General features: G+C 34.9%; 1 protein-coding gene across 2 annotated transcripts in view; it reads right to left on the reverse strand.

The window, feature by feature from the left end:
• GRIA2 (glutamate ionotropic receptor AMPA type subunit 2) overlaps positions 1-20,586 on the reverse strand; it is a gene marked incomplete at both ends in the record, with an annotated part of 89,483 nt that overhangs the window by 30,020 nt on the left and 38,877 nt on the right. For both annotated transcript variants that reach the window (XM_084285871.1, XM_084285870.1), the window contains 4 exons: positions 8,228-8,389; positions 11,290-11,343; positions 14,877-15,073; positions 20,139-20,378. In XM_084285871.1, the coding sequence (XP_084141997.1) occupies positions 8,228-8,389; positions 11,290-11,343; positions 14,877-15,073; positions 20,139-20,378 (653 nt within the window). The remainder of the gene's footprint in view (positions 1-8,227; positions 8,390-11,289; positions 11,344-14,876; positions 15,074-20,138; positions 20,379-20,586) is intronic.

The following is a 20,586-nucleotide window of genomic DNA, read 5'->3' on the forward strand; positions in this document are numbered from 1 at the left end:
CTACGTCCTTAGGGGTCTCTTGTTATACCTTGCATACAGTCATGACAGAGCATGGGAATGCAAAAGTTTACCATTTACACTCACTTCTTTTACTAAGTTCCTTATTAAGTCTATTAATTTTTGCCCTATTCTTATCCATTTTTCTACTTTTTTTTTTTTTTTTTAAACCTTCCTAATTCTCAAACCTAATGATCAGTCCTGGTGAACTTCATATCACCAAAAAACACATGAAACTTGGTGAAAAAGTAAACAAAAAAAAAAAAAAAACACAATTACTTAGATTTGAATCCATGGTGCCTGGCAGAAATAGTAAAAACAATTATTTGGATTTCAACCCGAAGCATTGTACTTGGATTTGAAACTGCAACATTTTATTTATTAAAAATGTGTTTTCTAATCCATGGCACTTTACTGTGGAAACTAGCCATACTGACACAGTAATTGTAAAATCTTATTTATTTGTGTAATCTTACCTCTAACCTTAAAAAGAATACATTTTCAAAAGATGAATGCTCTTTTGATGATAATGATCACCTTTAATTTACTGTAAACCATAAAAAATGTATACCTTTTTAATCATATCCATACCAATCCATAAAACCTTTTTTTCTTCAAGACTAAGCTAGAGAAAAGTATGTTATTCTTCACAGTGTTAAAAATCAGCATGATTCAATAGCAAACACTGATGTATAACCCATATTGGTTATAATATTGAAAATACACAATACATGAGCATTTAAAGCAGAGGATGAGAATGTACAAATAGGAAGGCCACAATCTCCCCTGAAAAACTGTGCTGTAAGAAACTGATTTGAAAGGGCTATTATGAATATTTAAGTGTAAATATAAAAAATGGGAAAATTAAAACTGGTTGTTGCACATGATAGCAAACCAGAACAATATGCACGTGTACGTAATCTTAAATAAGATCAACAATGAAACTATGCCATCTTTCTAATAATGAATAGGTGTGTTCAGAACTGCCTTTAAAATGCTTCTTTTGTCTGTTGACACTTAAACATATCATTAAGTCTAGAAGCAATAGAACACAGAATCACCTTTTTAGTCCACAAAATAAGCTTCTTAAGAGTTAAGAAACAAAAACTAGCCTAGTACATTTTGTCTGCTTTCCACTCTGCCTTTTAGAATGATGACCTCTTTTTTGAGGTTCTCAAAGTGAAAGTGGCTTATCAACCCTAGTGATTTTGTTTGTTTGTTTGTTTTCTTTTAACTGCTTTACTCCCAAAACAGACTGGAAACTTTCATTTTCTATGTTCTATCACAAGAGTCACTCCCACTTCAAAAATTAACATGAAAGTGATAAATCATTAAAGTATATGTGACGTAAGGAAGGTATACATTTTAAAATGTAAAATGCTATTTTACTAAAGTATTAACTGAAATATAGACTTTTTTTTGATAAAAATGGTCATTTGAGCATTATCTGCGGCAAACGTCCTTGTTGAATTGAGCTTTTAACCAAGAGAAAATTATTGACATGATTATGAAAGTGTATTTTGTATCATTTTCTAGAAAAAAACTCATGGTTGTTGCAATTAACTGAATTGGCGGACAAAACTATATTTTTTTGTTAGAGATTAGATCAAACGTTTGGTATCAGTTATTTCATCATACCATGTGAATGGTAGGAATCCAAAGCCCTCCTATTTTCACAATCAATTCTCATCTACCCTATCCAGCAAACAGCCTATGTGTTTACCTATTGCATCTACGGAAAACACCTTTCTCCTTTTTGCTCCAAAGTAATTCCAAGACAAAGACTAATGGAATTTAAATAAACCAGCTTTAGTAGGTCACTGATTTAACCAAGAAGTAGTGCAGTCATTGCCAGAGAATAATAAACACTTTTCTATTCTGCTGCCCCTAGACGCTGGCTAGCAATATAGTCTGCTACCCGTGTTGTCTGGTCCTTAACACCAGCTGGGCCCCAGCAGTTAGCCAGCACATCTCCTCTCCTTGTTCACATCGGCAACCCTCAGTCTCTCCTCCTCTCTTATCCCCTAGGCCTGAGCAGCATTCTGCCATCTCACAGCTGCCACCACCTTTCTGCACCTTCCACCTACAGCCCTCTTCTGAATAATCACTTTCCTCCTACTGCTACCTTCAGCTCTGTGAATCCTCTTGTCCCCAGTTCTCCACCAAGCTCTCCCACCAGAAACAACACTGATCTTGGTGATGCCAGAGTACACCTGTACTTTCTGAGCTCTGCAGCATGAAGGAATAGCAGCCTCCATGTGTTTAGATCAATCATATGCAAGTGAGATGCTGGATGAAAAAAAAAAAAGAGAAAGAGATCCTAGGAAAACAGAGGCAGGAAGAATCCACTGAGCTCTGTTGGCTGAATACTCTTAATCGCTGATAATTATTAAGGATAGGTGGATTCAAACTCAAAGAAAGTGCTGCACAGATATGTCAGGAGCTGGCAGAGTAGTTCTCCTCTGAAGTCCTGCAAAAATTTTGCTTTGGCACAGTTCAGACACTTTTACTTGTAGGATCTGGGATCAAAGGATCTGGATCAAGAGGCCCTTTGTATGTCTGAGACAAAGCTGGAGATATTGCCTCAAACCACCCTCTGCTTTCACTGACTTCCATTCTTCGAGTTTTCTTTAAAAAGCTATCCTAGAATGGGTGATTACTTATGTAAAGGAGCCTTAAACTGTTAAAAAGAAGCATGTAGTTTAACACTCAAATTTCTTACACCCACATTTTTCATATATATTTTTGCAAGTAGAGAAGACTGAATATTGGGATTCAAAATTTGAGTAAAATTAGACAGTTAAACCACCAACTGATAGATGTGTATTTTTGTGCCCAGCAATCAGGTAGACAGAACACAAGGAAAGAAAAATGTAGGCAGATAAACCTCACACTTGCACGAGCACAGTTTTATACAGACACTTAAAAAGATCAACTCTTTATTAGAACCTAATAACAATACTGAACCTAACTCTTTTTCTATTATTATAAATTATTATAATTCACATGGAATTACTTGAATTCAGGCATAATCAACCATATTTTTCTATTGAAACTATAATTGATGCAACAGAGTATCAATTATAACTCTTATTAAAATGTCTGTCTTTAACTCTTATTAAAAAAAAAAAAAAAAAAACATGTTCTAGCATGTTGCAATCATGAAAATAATACCCCCAAAATAATGATATTGCATAAGTAATAAAGAGGTGGTCTATATCTAGACTGCTTCCTGAATTTCACTGTCTTCTTTGTTATTATCAGTCATCTAAATTTTATTTATTTATGCAAACTAAATAAGCACTTTTATATTTTTATGAGAGTAAATATACATTTGTATATTACACAAATATACTTGTATAAAAGTTTGTCTGCATGTTCTATGTATTCCTTTCTTGAGGTATACCAGCACCAACAGAGTTAAACCAGAAGCTCTGAAGTATTCCCTACCCATTCTTCGTGACTGACCAGTTTAAGATCAGCAGTTTTCACCTTTTTCAATTTTATCATAAACAGCATGCCACTTGATACTATACCTATGTACTTTGAATTCTATTATCACAGTATTTTTAGGAACAAAACAAATAGATTTCATGAGAATTTTCTACAAGACTAGAGGACTGTCAAAAAGGCTTGAAAATGTGAATCTACTAAAAGCAAAATCAAAATGTAAAAACAACCTATTATTTTATATTTCAATCGCTACGCATTGATGGGTGGGGGGAGGGTTTATGAAACAAAATGCAATCTTCTAGTTGTTCAGAATTTAATGTTTTCAAAAACAGCACAAAGGAATTTCAGCCACTGAAAAGGGCTGCAATGAATATTGGGCTTTTACCTTCTTCCAGGATAGTGGTATTCTCTATGAGTCTGAGACGCTCTCGGCTTTCAACCAGGCAGTGCCCAAATTCTTTTCTGCATGCAGTTTCTGTATATTTACACAAGTTGTCTCAGGTACTTCCTGCAAACACCAAACCTCAATTTGTTTTTAGGAAAGCTCATCACAAGGTAAGATGGCTTTCTACTCATCATATCTCACTAGCCTTCAAAAGGTAATGAACTGACCCTTTTCCTGACATTATACCAAGAGCTGCTCCCGTTGAAAGGGTTAATAAGGGAAGTTGGAGTATTTGGATGTGAATGGAGCACTGCCTTTCAGTGTTCTTTTGCAATAGCAAGAGGTTTGCCTTAGACATAATAGCCTGACACATCAAGGCTCCTAAGGCCCAGTATATTTGTAAATACACAATAATGCAAAAGAATACAACTTTTACTTTGCTAGCAGCAAAGAAATGAGCCAGGCTGCTCAGTGATGTGTTTCAAGACCTCCACATTATTGGCAGTTTAAGAATTGCATGCAGAGACTGAGACCACCTGCAGTTAAAACAGACACATTCTAAATTAAATTTGAGGTAAACGGAGTGTCTCAGCTTTGTTCTGGAAAGATAAGTCCTTTTGAAAGAAAAGGCAAAGAACCAATAGTTTTAAGTTTCTTTCTTTTTAACAATAGAGGCAGTTTTTATAAATACAGTGTTTTTCATCAACTCTGGCACAATGCAGTGACAAGTAACATCTTATCTATGTCCTGAAAGTGAAATATATTTCAATTAATGTTTTATTAAGATATAATTTTAAAGCAATTCGATGCAGATCCTTTTATGGGCATCTGTGGCATTAATCTTCAACAAACATCATCTTCTTTGAAAAGCATATCCCTTTGCAATACACTTCAAAAAAAAAAAAAAGAAAAAGGAAGAGGTGTCTTTCCCCATTTTCAAGACTGTACTTGTGACTGTAATGTCGGTCATACTGCAATGACTTATATTTTATGATGTAAATCCAATGATAGTGTAACAGTTGCAATGTTTTTGCTTGCAATGTGATGTATGCAATGGCAGGAATAATACTGCCCCCACTGCTGGGGGGTTGGACGTGATGTTCTCCAACTGACACCACTCTTTGTTTACCTGCTAGGGACAAGTAACCTCCTTTCAATAACATATTTGTAATACAAAAATTCTACCAGCTTTCCTATTCGTTTCATAGAGAATGTGTAGTTATACCTTTAGAATTACAGAATGCAAGGGAACTGGTGACATAAGCTCATTTACGAACAGTGGCAGTTTGGATAACTGCCTTCAAATCAAAGGGGATGAAGGATATTCAGTAAGATCATGGAAGAGACAAATGAGACCAGTGAGTTAACGTACCTCAGTAATAGGCACTACTCCATTACATACACTACTCCAAAAAGCACAGGATAATTCAAACGACTAGCATGCAAATATGCAAATGAATGGCTTATTCAAGAAGGACAGGTAGGGAATGCAATTCAACGCAAAGAATACGCAAAGAGGTGTAAAATCCTTTATTTTACAGGAATTATATGGTACCATACACAGATATGGTATGAGACTGTCTAAATCAGCAGCAGTACAGAAAAGCAATGCAAAAATGGATCTGGATATTAGTGTGCATCTCATGTAGTTCATCTAATATAGATAAATGTAGTTCAACAGCGTCATGACGGTAAAAAAAAAAAAAAAAAGTACCACAGAAAGGAGTACTGAAAGGAGTACTGTATCTGAGCTACACAAAGCCAGTATTTCTATTTATACAGCACAGCACTCAGATGAAGTGCTGAATCCAGTCTGGCATTTCAGAGGAGACAGGTATCAACTAGAAAGGTTCCAGAGCAAAATGATCAACAGGATCTGAGGGTAGAAAATTCAAAGTTTAGTTTAGCCAGAAGGAAAGCAAGGACAAATATGGCAGCCATCTTCAAATATAGAAGTACAGCTAAAAAGAACTTCCTCATATCCACTGAAGCAGACAAAGCAGTAAGGAATTAGGAGACAAAGGCTGATTTAGGGTAGAGCAAAAAGGCTGTTTAAGCAGTAAAACTGACTGCCTGGGAAAGCTGTGAAATCACTATGGCACAGGTATTCCATCTTCAGGCAAGGGGGACGGACTGGATGACTGTTCAAGGGCCTTTTTTTGCCTATTTCTATGGTTTCCATGATTCTTCTCTGCCTCTAGCTCCCTCAAGGATGGGAATAAAATGTGACATCTCTCTGCTGTACATGACATGAAAACTGACAAGTAACATGAATAAGGGAAGAAGATAGAATGCTATGCTAAGGAATACAGTAACCAATACAATCAAATTGTCCAAATATAGTGATATACATCCACTTCCCCCAGTCAGTACCTCTAGCAGTTGTAAATTATCAGATAGTTTAGTATAAAACTTCTCTGAATATTAGTGTGATCCCATATATTCTTTGTGCAGACACTATATAAAGGAAGACAAAATCAGATCGAGCTTTTAAATTGAATTTTAAAATGGTTTTAAATCACATAATCAATGAAAATATATTGTTCATTTAGTTTTCCTACCCATAACAAAATAAACCCCAAAACGTAAGATATTCCAAATACTCCCCTTCACCACTTTCAATTTCTATAATAGAAATTCTTTCAAAATATATTATTGTGAAAGAACGTAATATGGAAGAGAGAAACTGTGATAAAGTTACAGATTTTAATGTTATAAACAAACCATTACAACTATTTTATCTTTATCTTATCACACATAATTTTGTGTGTGTTAGACAACTACCATACCAAATTATGTGTCCCACTAATTTCTTTTCCATGAACTAGGAAAACTGTGTTCTGTTTTCAGTTATACTTTTTGTCTTTACTTATGCCATTTATGGTGATTATTTCCAGACTTAAGATTTTGCAATATTAGCAAACTTGAGAATCAGAATGTAAATAGTCCATATGTAGCTTGTATGACATAGGCTCTCACTTTTGTCAAACTTCAAATAAAAAATTCACTTGTTCTGTCAAACATTTTTAAATACAAAAAATAACTACAGGAAAATCATAGCTTTAACTAGATCCTCGAAAATTTGGCCTCATAAAAAAAAAAAAACTTGGACTTTTTTTTTTTTTTTTAAATTTAAATTAGTAAATTTAAATGTTGTTAAATGGTGTTAATGGAGACCTTTTCTCCATTAACACCAGTGACAGGACCCGCGGGAACGGGGTTAAGCTGAGGCAGGGGAAATTTAGGCTGGACGTCAGGAGGGGGTTCTTCACAGAGAGGGTGGTTGCACACTGGAACAGGCTCCCCAGGGAAGTGGTCACTGCACCGAGCCTGTCTGAATTTAAGAAGAGATTGGACTGTGCACTTAGGCACATGGTCTGAACTTTTGGGTAGACCTGTGCGGTGTCAAGAGTTGGACTTGATGATCCTTAAGGGTCCCTTCCAACTCAGGGTATTCTATGATTCTGTGATTCTATGATTAAGGTTGGTACTTTAAAGGATCTCTGTTCCAGGAATTTTCAGAATGGTCCTTCCATTTCTTGCTGAAGCTTCTTATCCATCTTATTACAACTCAATAATATACTTCATATTCAAACTAGAGCATAAAAAAGTTGTTCCTGTATCATTTGCCATTTATCTTTTTTGTAATACTATTCAGTCATTTAAACTCTTTGCTCATTTTAGTAGAATTTCTGATTGTAGTACTTAAAAGAAAAATTATTTAGTATTGAAATCGCATTATTCTTTTTAACATCTTGCAAGCAATAATTGATCTGCATAACTGCTACATAAAATAAGAAGATACCATTACCACAGTTTTATCCAGAAGGAAAGCTGAGTTTACATTCTTGCCCAATGCCACAGCTTGTATCACCTGACTGAAATCAGACAATAGTTCTGTACCAGTCTAATTTTAAAAGTTTTTAATTGTAAAATTCTTTGAAGGATTTAGGCATCTGTCTCAAAGGAGCTGTCTTACCATCTTGTTGGGAGATAACGATTACCAGAAAGTTCTAGATCTGTGCTCCCTGAAAGCACACATATGATTATATATATATGTGCTTCTAAAACATTTCAAAACAAGAAAGAGAAAAAACAAAGAAGTCAGTAGCTACTTAATATATCATCACATCAAAACAATTTTCTAACAAGCTGTCAGGCAGAGATTTACAGTGATAAAAGAAAAATTCAAGTTAACTTCAACATTTTTTTGACAGTTCAGTATCTTTGTCGAACCAGCACTATGATAGAAAATATTAAAAGTACCCGAGAGAAATATAAAATTGTGTTGGCACAATTGATTTTGTAGGGCTTTCTCCATTTCTGGTCTTTCTATTCCAATCCCCTTACTTCCAGAACAACTATCATCGTTAAAACAAATACAAAACATACCTTAATTGTACTAGTGTGTGCACCGGGATATTCTTTTTCCTCTAGTGTTGACCAACGCTGTATAAATTTTGACACCAAAGGATCATCATAGTCAACTATCTGAAATCCTGAGACATTAGCTCCTCCAAACTGAATTTTGGATAAATCTCCATCAGTAAATCCCTGAGCACAGAAAACATGTCTGTTACTCCAACAGTTCTGGCAGGTCTCAATAGCATACACATATGAAAAGTTACCATATGACTTCTACTGCAAAAGCGTAAGTCAAATATTTTCTTCAAACAGGATCCAAGTTTACAATCCTGGGCTGCCAGGATTAAATCAACCAACAATGGTTCTTGCTGCTCACTAGATATAGAACAAGTGCTGAATGGATCTATCTTTGCCACAATTACTTTCCTTAAAAAAACACTGTTAATTCCAATGCGACTGTATGGATTAGAAGGGCAGTAACTATCAATGCGACTGTATGGATTAGAAGGGCAGCTTACTCTATCTGCTAAGATAGAGTAAGCTTATCCATGGTTTAGTCTTGTACCAGTTAAGGGCACAGTTGTTTTATTTTTTCAGCAGGAACACTGAAGCATTTGGCAAGACTTACCATCTTCCCTGTCTCCCCCTCCCTAGTTCTTGATCTCACAACCTTTTCATGAATTTTGGAAGAAGGAAACAGTTTTTAAATCTCAGTTTTGTTTTGTTGTTTGTTTGTTTTTTTGTTGTTTTGTTTTTTAATAAAATGAAAGCAGGTTAGACTAAAACAGTTCATTTTTGCAAATTAAATGAGGGATACTTAATTCTGTCTACCAATGTAAATATCAGATAAACTGTAAATATCAGATAAACTCATCACATCAGTTGTGTGGTGTTACTGAACACTTTCTCAGCCATTCCATTCAGATCAGCACCATTCTGAATCTTCAGTTGTCTTGATTCACTCCGAGTTATTTCCATATATCTACAAATGTATCTGTATCTAAATTATATATTTGTGGACTGGAAAGACTCTGCTAGGAATAAAAGCATGAAACACAAGTACACATCAAATTAAAGAGCTTTGCCAAAGTGAAAAGACAGATCTTGTTCACTCCTTATGAAACCAATAAGATTAAGATTGGATTTTTAAGTCAGCAATGAATGATCTGAACCTGCATTCTGAATAGATTATTTCTCATGTGTGCTCGCCTTTGTTGCTGTTGACCAGCACTACATACATTTTGATTTTTCATGTTTCATGTTTTAATGCGTCCCAAATAACCATACAAATGAATTTACAAGAAGCACTGATTTTAGACACTTCAGTTTAAATGAACCTTCTGAGTGAACACAAAAGTAGTAACCTCAGACCACATTATCAAACATTGCTACAATTGCTATACTAGGTATACTTCATCTTAGCAATGCTCATCAATGATATGTTGATGCTTGATAATATAGACACTTCTCAAGGGTCATTGAACTTATTGTGAGCTTAAAGTTTGCACATGAGCATTCATTTGACCCTTCTCCATTTATCAGGATGTTTTATTCTTAATATAGATCAATTTCTTGACTGACTGATCAGTCTGGAAGAGAACAACCTCACAGGAAGGAAGAAAAAAGATGGATTCAGCAAGACAATGATCAAGTACTAGGTACTTCTGACAGAAAGTAAACATTTTAAAAATCATTACCATATATATTTACATGATATTATACAAAAGATCTGCAATACTTGCATTTAAACTGCACAAACCTGTATAAGCAAATATAATACTAGGCTTTAAAATACGTGATTCAGCAAGTTTAAGATCTTATGGGTTTAAAGTTACAAACAAAGCAATGGCTACAATAACAACCAGTCAACATAATGAAATACACTAGGCAATTTTTCTAAAATATTTATTTCCTTTAAGGCCTAAAATAGTTGTACAACATATGCAAAAAATACAAATATCTAACAGGGAATTTTTCAAATTCTGTAAGACTTTTATGCTTGTTTAGTGAACATGCACTACCTTAGCTTTTCTGACCTAAGATTCATTTAATAAATATACAAATGAATCCCCATTGTTCTGCTTTTAAAGAGGCTTCCAGAGTATAAAGCTTCCTAACTGCTGTCTAGCAACATCCATGATTCCAGACTTATCTGGAAGGAAGAAGTGTTTTGTTCAAAGGTTGGTAGGAGATGGAGATTATATGTGAAGCATGATACCTCTTTTAAAAGGACTATGGAAGACAAAGTGTAAATTAGAGCACTCCAAGGGCTCTGCTGAAATTTTTATCAGTCAAACCCTATCATAGTCCAAAAATAAAGAGATGAAAAAAATGATTACAAGGCACTCCCACCATACAACCCTCAAAGTTCTTTTTTAGAGTAGGATAACTGACATTCAAGCCTACCAAATTTGCTTTATCCGTTGGCAAAAATTGGATTAGATTCCTTGGCTGCAGTAAATAAGTATTGTTGACTTTAATGTCAGTAAAATGGCCGTTCATCTTTGGACAATTTCAAAAAATAACCTTGACAATTTAGTGAGTTTCCTGAACCTTCCCCCTTAGGAACAGCATTAGTTATACTGTCTGATTACCTGTGTTCAGAGAAATATTAAATCAAACTGATTGCCAAGCCAATGTGAGAAATGAGGATATGTGAAGCTGAGACTTACTAGTCCAGCAGTATCAGAACTGAGTGCTGTAATTTTTAAATACTTCAGAGGTGAAAGAAGAAACATCAGTTATCTGAATGAATGGATCAGCCTATAATCTGGAAAGCTGTTTTTTCCAATTTTCCTACCTCCCCTGACTTTTCTAAAGTAAGCAGGAAAATGGATGAACCTCTACTGGAGGTACTGAACAGTCTTCACTCCCATTGATGGGCATATAATAGGAAGCATTTAAGCACTGAAAAGACTGAGTCAATAAAACACCATCTGAACACATGCATTAATTTAGCAAGGATAATCACATTTAGCTTTTCTTTATTTTCTAAAACCCATTTAAAACAAAATACTAGATGATGTTCTTCCAGAAGCAGTAAAATGAGTATTACGGTCATAGTAAAACATATTAAAAAATTTGCTTACCAGATTTGCAATGATATAATGGTATCCTTTAACATGCTTACCGATTGTGATAACCTGTAAAAAAGAAGAAATACCCCCATAATGGAGAATGTTCAGCTGATACATGGACTGAGACTCAAAAACTACTAAATGTCATACGATGTAGAAGTTAGTTATGAGCTTCAGATGCAATACTAAGTTTGTCCAGTGCTTTACTTTTTTATTTTACTTAATGCACTACTGAATACACTTTCTGCTGGTAGAAATCAGTCATGTTGAAGTCCAAGCCCCAAAACCTGTAAGAGGAGGAGCTGAATGCCAATTACTGTGCTGTATATTAAAAGGCATGATCTGGACAGGAGGGAGCAAGTATTACACAGTAGAGGTACTAGAAGCACTGTATCTCAGACATTGCCACTTAGCTGCTTAGATTTTGCTCTCTTTGTAGCAGAATTATAACACTCCTGGGGCTAAAAAACAAACAAACAAAAACATTTAAAATCCCACTGACATTAATGAAAATATCTGCATTATGAAGAAGTCTTCTGGAGTTCAAACTGTTTTTTGTTGCCTTAAGGCTTCCCTATAATCTCTCTCAAAGCCAGCTGGTAGTTTCCCAGAAGTCTCTGCTGGCAGGCAAGTAGCATGGATTCTTTCCCCATATAGTCTTACTGCGGATTATGTCTTCATGGGGAAGTTTGCATTTTGAAGCAAAACATTTCTCCAGAGAAAGGATATGGGAGCTAACAGGACTCTAGAGGTTTCTTCCATCTTTTGACCAACAATAGCAATTCAGAGAACAGGAATTTATAAATTGAACTAGTCTGAGGGAGCTGGTGAACTGAAAGTATTTTTCAATATTAACTTTCATTAAGTGGCTAAAATCTGGAGGAGAAACTATATCACTGGAGAAAAACAAAAATGATGAAGCAACATTGAAAAAACATATTGTGTCAATACGACAGTTCAAGAACTACAGAGCATTATGGGGAGAGCTTGAAGTTGCCACCACAGCTTAGAAAGTTACTGGGGTAAACCAAAACACTACTACATGCTTGTTCAAGAATACACATGGAAGAAAGCAAAGAATTTACTGTTCAATATATCAATATATCCTACTCCAATATTCAAGGAAAGTCCAGTCAACTGAAAGCCTGCCGCACTTCTCAGTAAAAAAAACAGAGAAAAGGAAGAGAGATACTGATACTAAAGCTCCAGTTCAGAATAAATCTTGTAGCGAAGTAGGACCTGAAGAACCTCTTTTGCAGTTAGAGAAGCAAATGAGAAGGACACACAAAGATACTCAGAGGACAAAAAAACTCAGATACTGACAAAAATCTTTATTTGGAATAATGCTTCACTTTAGGTGATGACGAAATAGAGAAAGTTAATGGAGAATGAGTTTTTAGATTTTATTTTAGACTAGAAGAAAATTAAAACAGATTCACCGTATTATGTAAGGAAGGGAAGTCAAAGGAACAGCAGTTTAAGAATAAAGTACTCTAAGACCAGACCAAAACTCCAGGGGCTGACAGGTCTTGCAAAGAGAATCTCAATGCTAAATGCATCAGAGAATGCACTTAGTAGTTCAAGAGACTATATTCCAGAACATAGCAGAAAATTATTTTCATGAGAACAAATAACTGGAATTATGTTAAATTACCAGTGTGGCTGATCCACAAGTATCTAACACTCTTACGTGACTTAGAAAGCAGATAAGCAGAAACAGTTTATCCATCCACATGCTTTAGATGTGGCACAGGGGATAAAATGATAAAATCTAAGTTTCAGAAAAAAAAGAAAAGAAAAGATTCACATCTATTAATGCACAATAAGAGCAAGAAAAATATCCTAGAGATGAAATCAAAAGAAGCAGCAGCCAAAGAATATCACAGGTTATTACTAAACAAAAAAGGAGAGTAAAACTGAATGGTAACTAAACCAAAGGGTTCTTGTCCTCAGAGCGGCAAAAGGAGAAACTGAAAAAAAATTACTCAGCCAAGCCTTCATATTAGGAAAGATATTATAATGAATATTAAGTATTTAATTTTAAAAGAACCTAGAGGATAATAAGATGATAAACAGCCAGTACAGTCTTGTCAAAATCAAAGTATGTCAAGGCTTTTTTTTTTTCTTCCATTCTCTGATATGATAGCCATCCTAATGGATAACGAGGAAGCAGCAGGTACAACGCATCTTGAGTTTAATAAGGCTTTCATCCTGTGTGACATCATTACAAGCTCTTAAGGGAATTTGTACATAAGTCACCATAAGGTAAGCAAACAACTGTTTGAAAAGCTGTAAGCAGTATTTCTGTCAAGCACAGCTCTGTTCAGTGTACTTACTAATTACATGGAATTAATCAGTATTTTTTTAATCACGATGTTTATTAATGAGAAGTCTGAAAATATGATTGTTTAAAAAAAAATCTGCAGATGCTAACAGAGGGAAGTTGCAAATGCTGTGAAGAACAGGATCAAATTTAAACTGATCCTGAAAATTAGACAATCATTTTGAATTCATATCCACAAACTGTAACAGAGAAAAATACAGTGAACTCCATTTGAATGCTGAAATACAATGCTCATTGCCTGAGCCTCAATTACTCATATTACCCTCATAGCAAAGACCAAAATAACAACCCCCTCAAAAAAGCTTCTAACTAATATCCACCTAAATACATCTACATTTAGCTAATATATCCCTACAGATGGTGTAAAAGGTCAAGCTTAAACAAACATGGAACTACCCTTATAATATTCCAATGTGCTCTGTATGAATAAAGAGGAAGCAAGATAAAGAGACAGCATGGAAAAGGACCTGCCTAGCCACTACTGTAGAGGTGGATATGGAGGTAACGCAAAATTTTGAATCCAAATGCTGTGATGCTGTTATAAAAAGAAAAACAAAAACAAAACAATAAAAAACACACAATTTTGACAAACAACCTATGTGGGGATGCAAAGAAGACATTTTTCTGTTCTGTTTAATGTTCTTAGGTCTTAGTTATGGAAGACAGCATCCAATTTTGGTTAAGACATTTTAAGATAGAGGCAAACTGAAGACAGACCCAAGGACAGTACAATAACAAAGAGCTTAGGAACATGAACAATGAAGAAAATTACATGAAAAAAGAGAAGCTGTTGAAACAGCCTTCTAAGATGTATAAGGTTTTTTTTTGGAAAAAAAACATTAGAAACAGAAATCATTGTCTAGTGTAAGGCGTACTAAGCCTTAGTCATTGTATAGCTATATTTGTAATGCACCATATATAATAGCATACAAACTACATATATGTATACTACCTAGACAGACTGTAAAGTAACCTTAAAGAGATTTTATTTTTCTTATTATTTTTTTTTAAATTATCAGGATAGTGAACCATATGGGATGATCCAGATAGAATTATCCTGCCTTTGAGTAGAGTGAGAGATTATAGGATTTGTATGTTCTCTTTCTGTCCAATGTGTATGCAGTCCTCAAATCTGTCACTTCCCAAATGATGCATAACTACCAAAAACATAGGATCAACTGAAATGATGCTTACGTTGGTCTTGCTTATAGAATATATCTAATTGTCATTGCTGAAAAAAATGAGAATAGCAAACCTGATCAACAATGTCGTTGACTTTATCACGCTCACAGTCCAAAATCACTCGCCTTTCCTTTTTTACCTCTAGATCTTGAAATAGTGAACGGTAAGTTTCATCTTTTCTGTCATTGTTAATATTTCCTACGTTGATAGCAGTCACTTGCCATTTCTTTTCAGCTGCAGAATCCAGCACAGCTTGCAATGTTGATAAGCCTAGCAATGCACAGGAAAAAAACAAACAATATGACTGATAAAGATTCAGGAATAACAAGCTTCTAAGAACGTGATTTATGAAATTAGTTATTTAAGATTTCACTGTTATTCATTTCACCTATCATATGTTGTTAGGACTCCTCAGAAATGAAGCTGTGTGTGTGCCCAAATTGTTCTTACTGAGTGAAACTTTACTTAAACCATTGGAAGGGATCAGGATAGAGCCTTGTAAGGAAAATCTTTTGATTTTGCTTCAACATTTTTCAGAAGGGGATTTTGCCAGTTCACTAATCCATTGCTGGAATTCTATAGACTGGGAAAGAGGTCTTCTAGGAGAAAAAACGATCCAATTATAGCAAGTGGATCAGTTATTTATTACAGAATGCTATTTAACTGTTCTGTACTTGTGAACCTATTTTAAACCCTGTTCTCACTGAGGCCTATGGCAAAATTCTCATGTCATGAAGTTATTATTTTTGTTGCCACACTCCCTGACTGTGAAAGAAAGCATTTCGATATATGTATTTTTCCATATAGATAAGCAGGCCCAGTGCCTGCAAGCAGTCTATAGAAGTTTGCTGCCATTTTATTCTTTGTGACATATTCCTGCCAGGAAGCTGTAGTCTCTGCACAGCTGAAATTGTCTGCAAAATATTGTAAAATCAGTGACAATTTTACATGACTGGTTTTCCTGTTCAAAGATTAAAGCACCAAGTATAAAAAAATAATTACTGCTAAAAAAGAGTTCCTGCTCTTCAACAAATACCTGTGTCCAACAGTAGAGCAACTTCAACTCATTATGTTCAAATCCCTTCCAGAGAATTCTATAGATCTCTAGAGACAACAATTTTAAGGATAGCAGATAGTATTACAAAAAAAAAAAAAAGTCACCAAAGCTGTCAGACTATTTCTCACAATCCAACTGACATTTTTGATCATTCATCTCCCCTGAAACCACAGAACACCAGGAGTAATTTCTTTGAGACAAATTTCTGACTTGGTATGTAAAGGAAGCTTTATGGCTAACCCTCATGAGAAATATTGGTGGTTATGACCATAAACATAGAAAGAAAGTGCTAAGAATCAATTTGTTTCATAGCAGATTGGTTGGTGTTTAGCAATTCAGCTTCGTAAGTGAAAATGGTAATAACATATAGCAATATACAAGGCTGGTCATCAGCAAAGGAGGAAAATGGCAGGCTTCCAAAAACATAACTTCAATGATTATGTCAAGTAGGTCTGGCTTTTTGTACTGATTTTAAAGAAGACTGATATGAAGTTTCATATGTCACGCAACAAAATATTTTAAAATAATAGATCATTACATCCAAAGGCACATACAAACTGTTTATATATAAATATAAAGAGAAATGTAGACATCTGGTAAAAGGAAAAGATGAAAGATGTAGAGTGTACATTAGAACATTATAAAATACTAAAGTGGTTCCATACCTCAAAAAAACCAAACATTCTTAATAGTAATTTCCTACTTTCACCTTTGTTAACTCTTTCAGAAGTTCATGCAATTTCTGCTATGCCAGATTGTTTATTTTTTCCCTGACAATATAAAACCCACTGTCAATTCTGGTGTTAGATTTATGGTTTTACTTCCTGAATTCTTGCATAAGTTTTTTACTCCAACTTCAGAAGGAAATGTCAAGGCATTTTCCAGAGTAAGTGACAACATCTTTATTATTGTGCAACTATATGATCCTAGAAAGTCATCTGCAACTTGTTAAGTGGCTGAATAACACTGCTTCCTAACATCAAGAATAAGTATTATAAAAGGGAAATGTTATTTTGGGAGGAAAGAATATAGTTCTTCTCAGAAAAAAAAATATTTTTGATGCATTAGCAATGAAAATGTCAATGCAGAACTAGTAGGAATAAAAAAGATAAAGGGAAACTATAAACTAACTTTCAGAAACAAATGCTTCTGAAAATGCAAATTCTTCTATCATATATGGATGTATAGCTATGTAGTGTGCTAAGTCCTGAGGGCTTTGTTTAAAAAGGGATGTTTTGTAGTCTCTTTTCACTTCCAATAAGCTAAATTTCATCATCCTTCATTGTAAAATGTAATGTTGGCTTATCTTCATTTGCATATTCAATGAAATATCACCTTTCGTTACTATTAGCAGTGAGGACCCTATCAACGATCTGATAAATTTTGCAGCACATATTATTGCTTTAGTTTGCATTTTGTTCCTGTGTTTAACAAATTTGTTTATTCCACACAGACAAAATAAAATAGAAAAAATAAACATCAACAAACTGAAATGGATCAGGCAAAGACACTTGAATCTTGAATCACTTGATTCGTGTAACATGAATCACTCTTTCAGATCTTATTGAGTAGATTTCAGGTCCTCCAATCTGTCTTTGTATGTCTCCTCTAAGACAAAAAAATCTCAGGCACGAATTTAAGGGCTATTAATGTTCATGCTAGGGCAAAGGGTTCCTCTGATCTTCCATTTTTCCTTGGGACTTTTTTTTTTTTTTTGAGCACCCTCTGCAGACCGGTCTTCTTGTTCTTCAGAGGTAGGAGAGTTGTCATCCTCATCCAATTTAGTTTATAGTTTACTGTGATGTCAATAACACAATGAAAAAAAAAAAAAAAAAAAAGAAATCTTTCACAGCAATACTTTTGTGGATGTGGAATTATTTGGATAGAGGTAAAGGAAGTGGGACTCTGCAGAGAAGAAAACTCTTAACAACAACTGTTGCTGTTTTTGACTGCATGAATATTTCTGTTTGGGAACTGTGTGTTCCTGAACCTCTTGTGGTTATGATGAGACAAACTTAATTCAGTGAGCTCTGAAAGGAAGGACTGAATAGAGGCCGAGTGAATTAGTGATTCTGTTACAAACAGAAACCTCCAATAATGTCATTACTTTTTCCAAACTGCACTGTTTAGTACTGGCAACACAAAGAAAGTAAGGAGGATAAAGGATGCAGTCACATTAAATGACATCAAGTGACATATTAAACCAGCAATAGCTTTGACACGCATATACTGAACGGCCTCACTTCTTATAGACAGGAAAAGACAGGAAATTGTCCCGCACTTCATCTAGTCAGCCTCTAACCATTGAGGAGCTGTAAAAATAGCAATAAATTATTCTTTTGGAATAAGTCATTAAACTAATTTCTATTCGATTTCATGGAAACCATGAAGTCTATCTTTTATCTCACTCCTGGAGGAGGAAGTATCTCAAATTATACTTAATTCCTTAAATATACAACACAAACACTTATGCAAAAGTGGTGGAAGTGTGGACCCTGTATATTCAGGATCTGCTGTCAGAGTTGCTGTCTACACACTGCTCAACTCTGCAGGTTAGCCTTGTGTGGGAGCACTGAGGAGCAATGATTTACTCAGCATAAAGGTAGGAGTTTTATGCCTTGGAGTTCATTATCGCTGGGGTGCCTTGCCATAATTAAAGCATTCAAATAAGAAAAAAAAAAGGCATAACCAAAAGGTGACTATAAGCAACAATTTCATGCTGTTATTCCTGACCAGATTCAGCCAGTGCAGCAACAAGGTGGTTTTCAGAATTTACTAAATATAAATCACATGCAGGTCATGTACTGCACAATGCTAGCTGATTGACAGAGGCTAAGCAACTAGCTTCACATCTGCCCTTTCTAAAAAGGCAGTGAATGTTTCTGATTCTAATGTGAATTTGGAAAGGATCTACCACAGAAATGAGCTTAGGGTTCATCATCACACATTACATTATTGTTGGAGGCTATATGCCTGCTTTAGTTTTTCTTATTTCAGGGCTCAGAACAGTGATAGAGAACTGTTTTTAAGAGGTCCCTTCAGCTTTTCTGAAGAACACTGGATAAAATGTCATCAAAAAGAAGAGAATCTAATGTCACCCCATAATTTAATAAATTATGGTGTGACAATATGAAATTAATCATCCTTCAAATCCAGCGGAATCTTACCATTTAATGTGCATTTAATTCTGACCAATGAACATGCAGATGAGCCACTAAATAGCCTTTTTAAAGAGAAGAGTTGAAGAAAATAAGTTAGCAAAGGGCTACTAGATAAGGAGAACTCAAAAAAACAGAATGAGTTCCGTTGGAATTCCAAATGGAATTCCAGAAAGGGTAGTCATAACAAAATGCTTTACAATGTTTCTTCTCAGAAAACTAGTATACCACAATTTTCAAGTAATTTTTCCCAGTTCATAAACTGTTACGCTATTATTACAACAGCCATAAGGGCATAATACTTGTGGAAGCTGTATCCTGGAGTAAGTTGCCTACAAACAGATGATTTGTGTTTATTAAAAAAAAAAAAAAAAAAAAAAAAAAAAACACATCTAATCTTAACAGTGGAGAGAAATTTGAGTATCTGTCGAAGGTAGTCTCCAAAGGAGCAGGGACTGTATCCAAGATTCTTGTTTGCTTTGTGTCCAACTATTGATTTTGCATGTTGTTTGGAGTGAATCTGTGCTAGTAGACTGCCCTTGGTGTTCCCCAACTCTGTTGAAATACAGCTGAAGTACAACACAACTCAGAGGTGGTAATTAGGCATCCAGTACCTGGAGTCCCAACAGGGAGTTCAGGCAGTCAGCTGCAGTGGCAGTGTGAAAGCTAGCTGTTTGGTAAAATGAATGGTCTCTCAGGCTTACTGATGTTTATGTTTGATTCTGTAGTTTTAAATACTTGGCATGCAACTCAAAAGTTAAGTGTAGATGATGAGCAACACGTTACATGCAAAAACATCCTAGCATTTTTATTAGCTTTTCATTTTTAAATCTTTAAAAAGATGATTCTTTAAAAAGAAAAAAATCATAGGAACCGTTTTACATATGAGTAATCTCTCATTACTTATCAGCATGCATGCTATTCTATTAATGCAAAATGTAATAATTTCATTCTCATATAAACAATTTTGTATTCTTTACTAAAAACTCATTTCTAAACCTAAGTTTGTATTTGCTGCATGTAGGTATTCCTGTCCTCCTCTAAGACTGATTCGGTATTTCAGTGAGATACATGTATATCTAGCAAACAGAATACAGGGAAAAAAAGTACCATATCTCACCTCTGTCACTGTCATACAAATATGCAAACTTGGTCCACTGATAGTATTCAATCAAGCTAAGAAGAGCTCCCTTGAGGTCAGGTCTCATCTGAATGACAAATGGATGTGTTCCATCTGTTGGGAAGCTTGGAGTTATGAAGGAGACATGAAGAGTCCCACAGAATGATGTTATGGTATTTACAGACTTCTTGTCATAGAATCCAAAAATAGCAAAGACTCCTCTTGAAAACTGGGAGCAGACTAGGAGGGAAAAAGAAAAACAGTTAGGTGGGAGAATTTTTTTTTTTTCAAAAAAATTATTGAAAATTCTATCACATATTTGAGAAATAATGAAGTTGTCTAATCACATACCAGGAGAAAACAATAATACCCTGCTAGGGAGATAATTTGTTAGTATTATCACTTAGTAATATAAAACTTCCACTAATAAAAATTTCTCTGAATTTAT

This window comes from Netta rufina (assembly GCF_964035555.1).
Source record: "Netta rufina genome assembly, chromosome: 4".
NCBI lineage: Eukaryota > Metazoa > Chordata > Aves > Anseriformes > Anatidae > Netta > Netta rufina.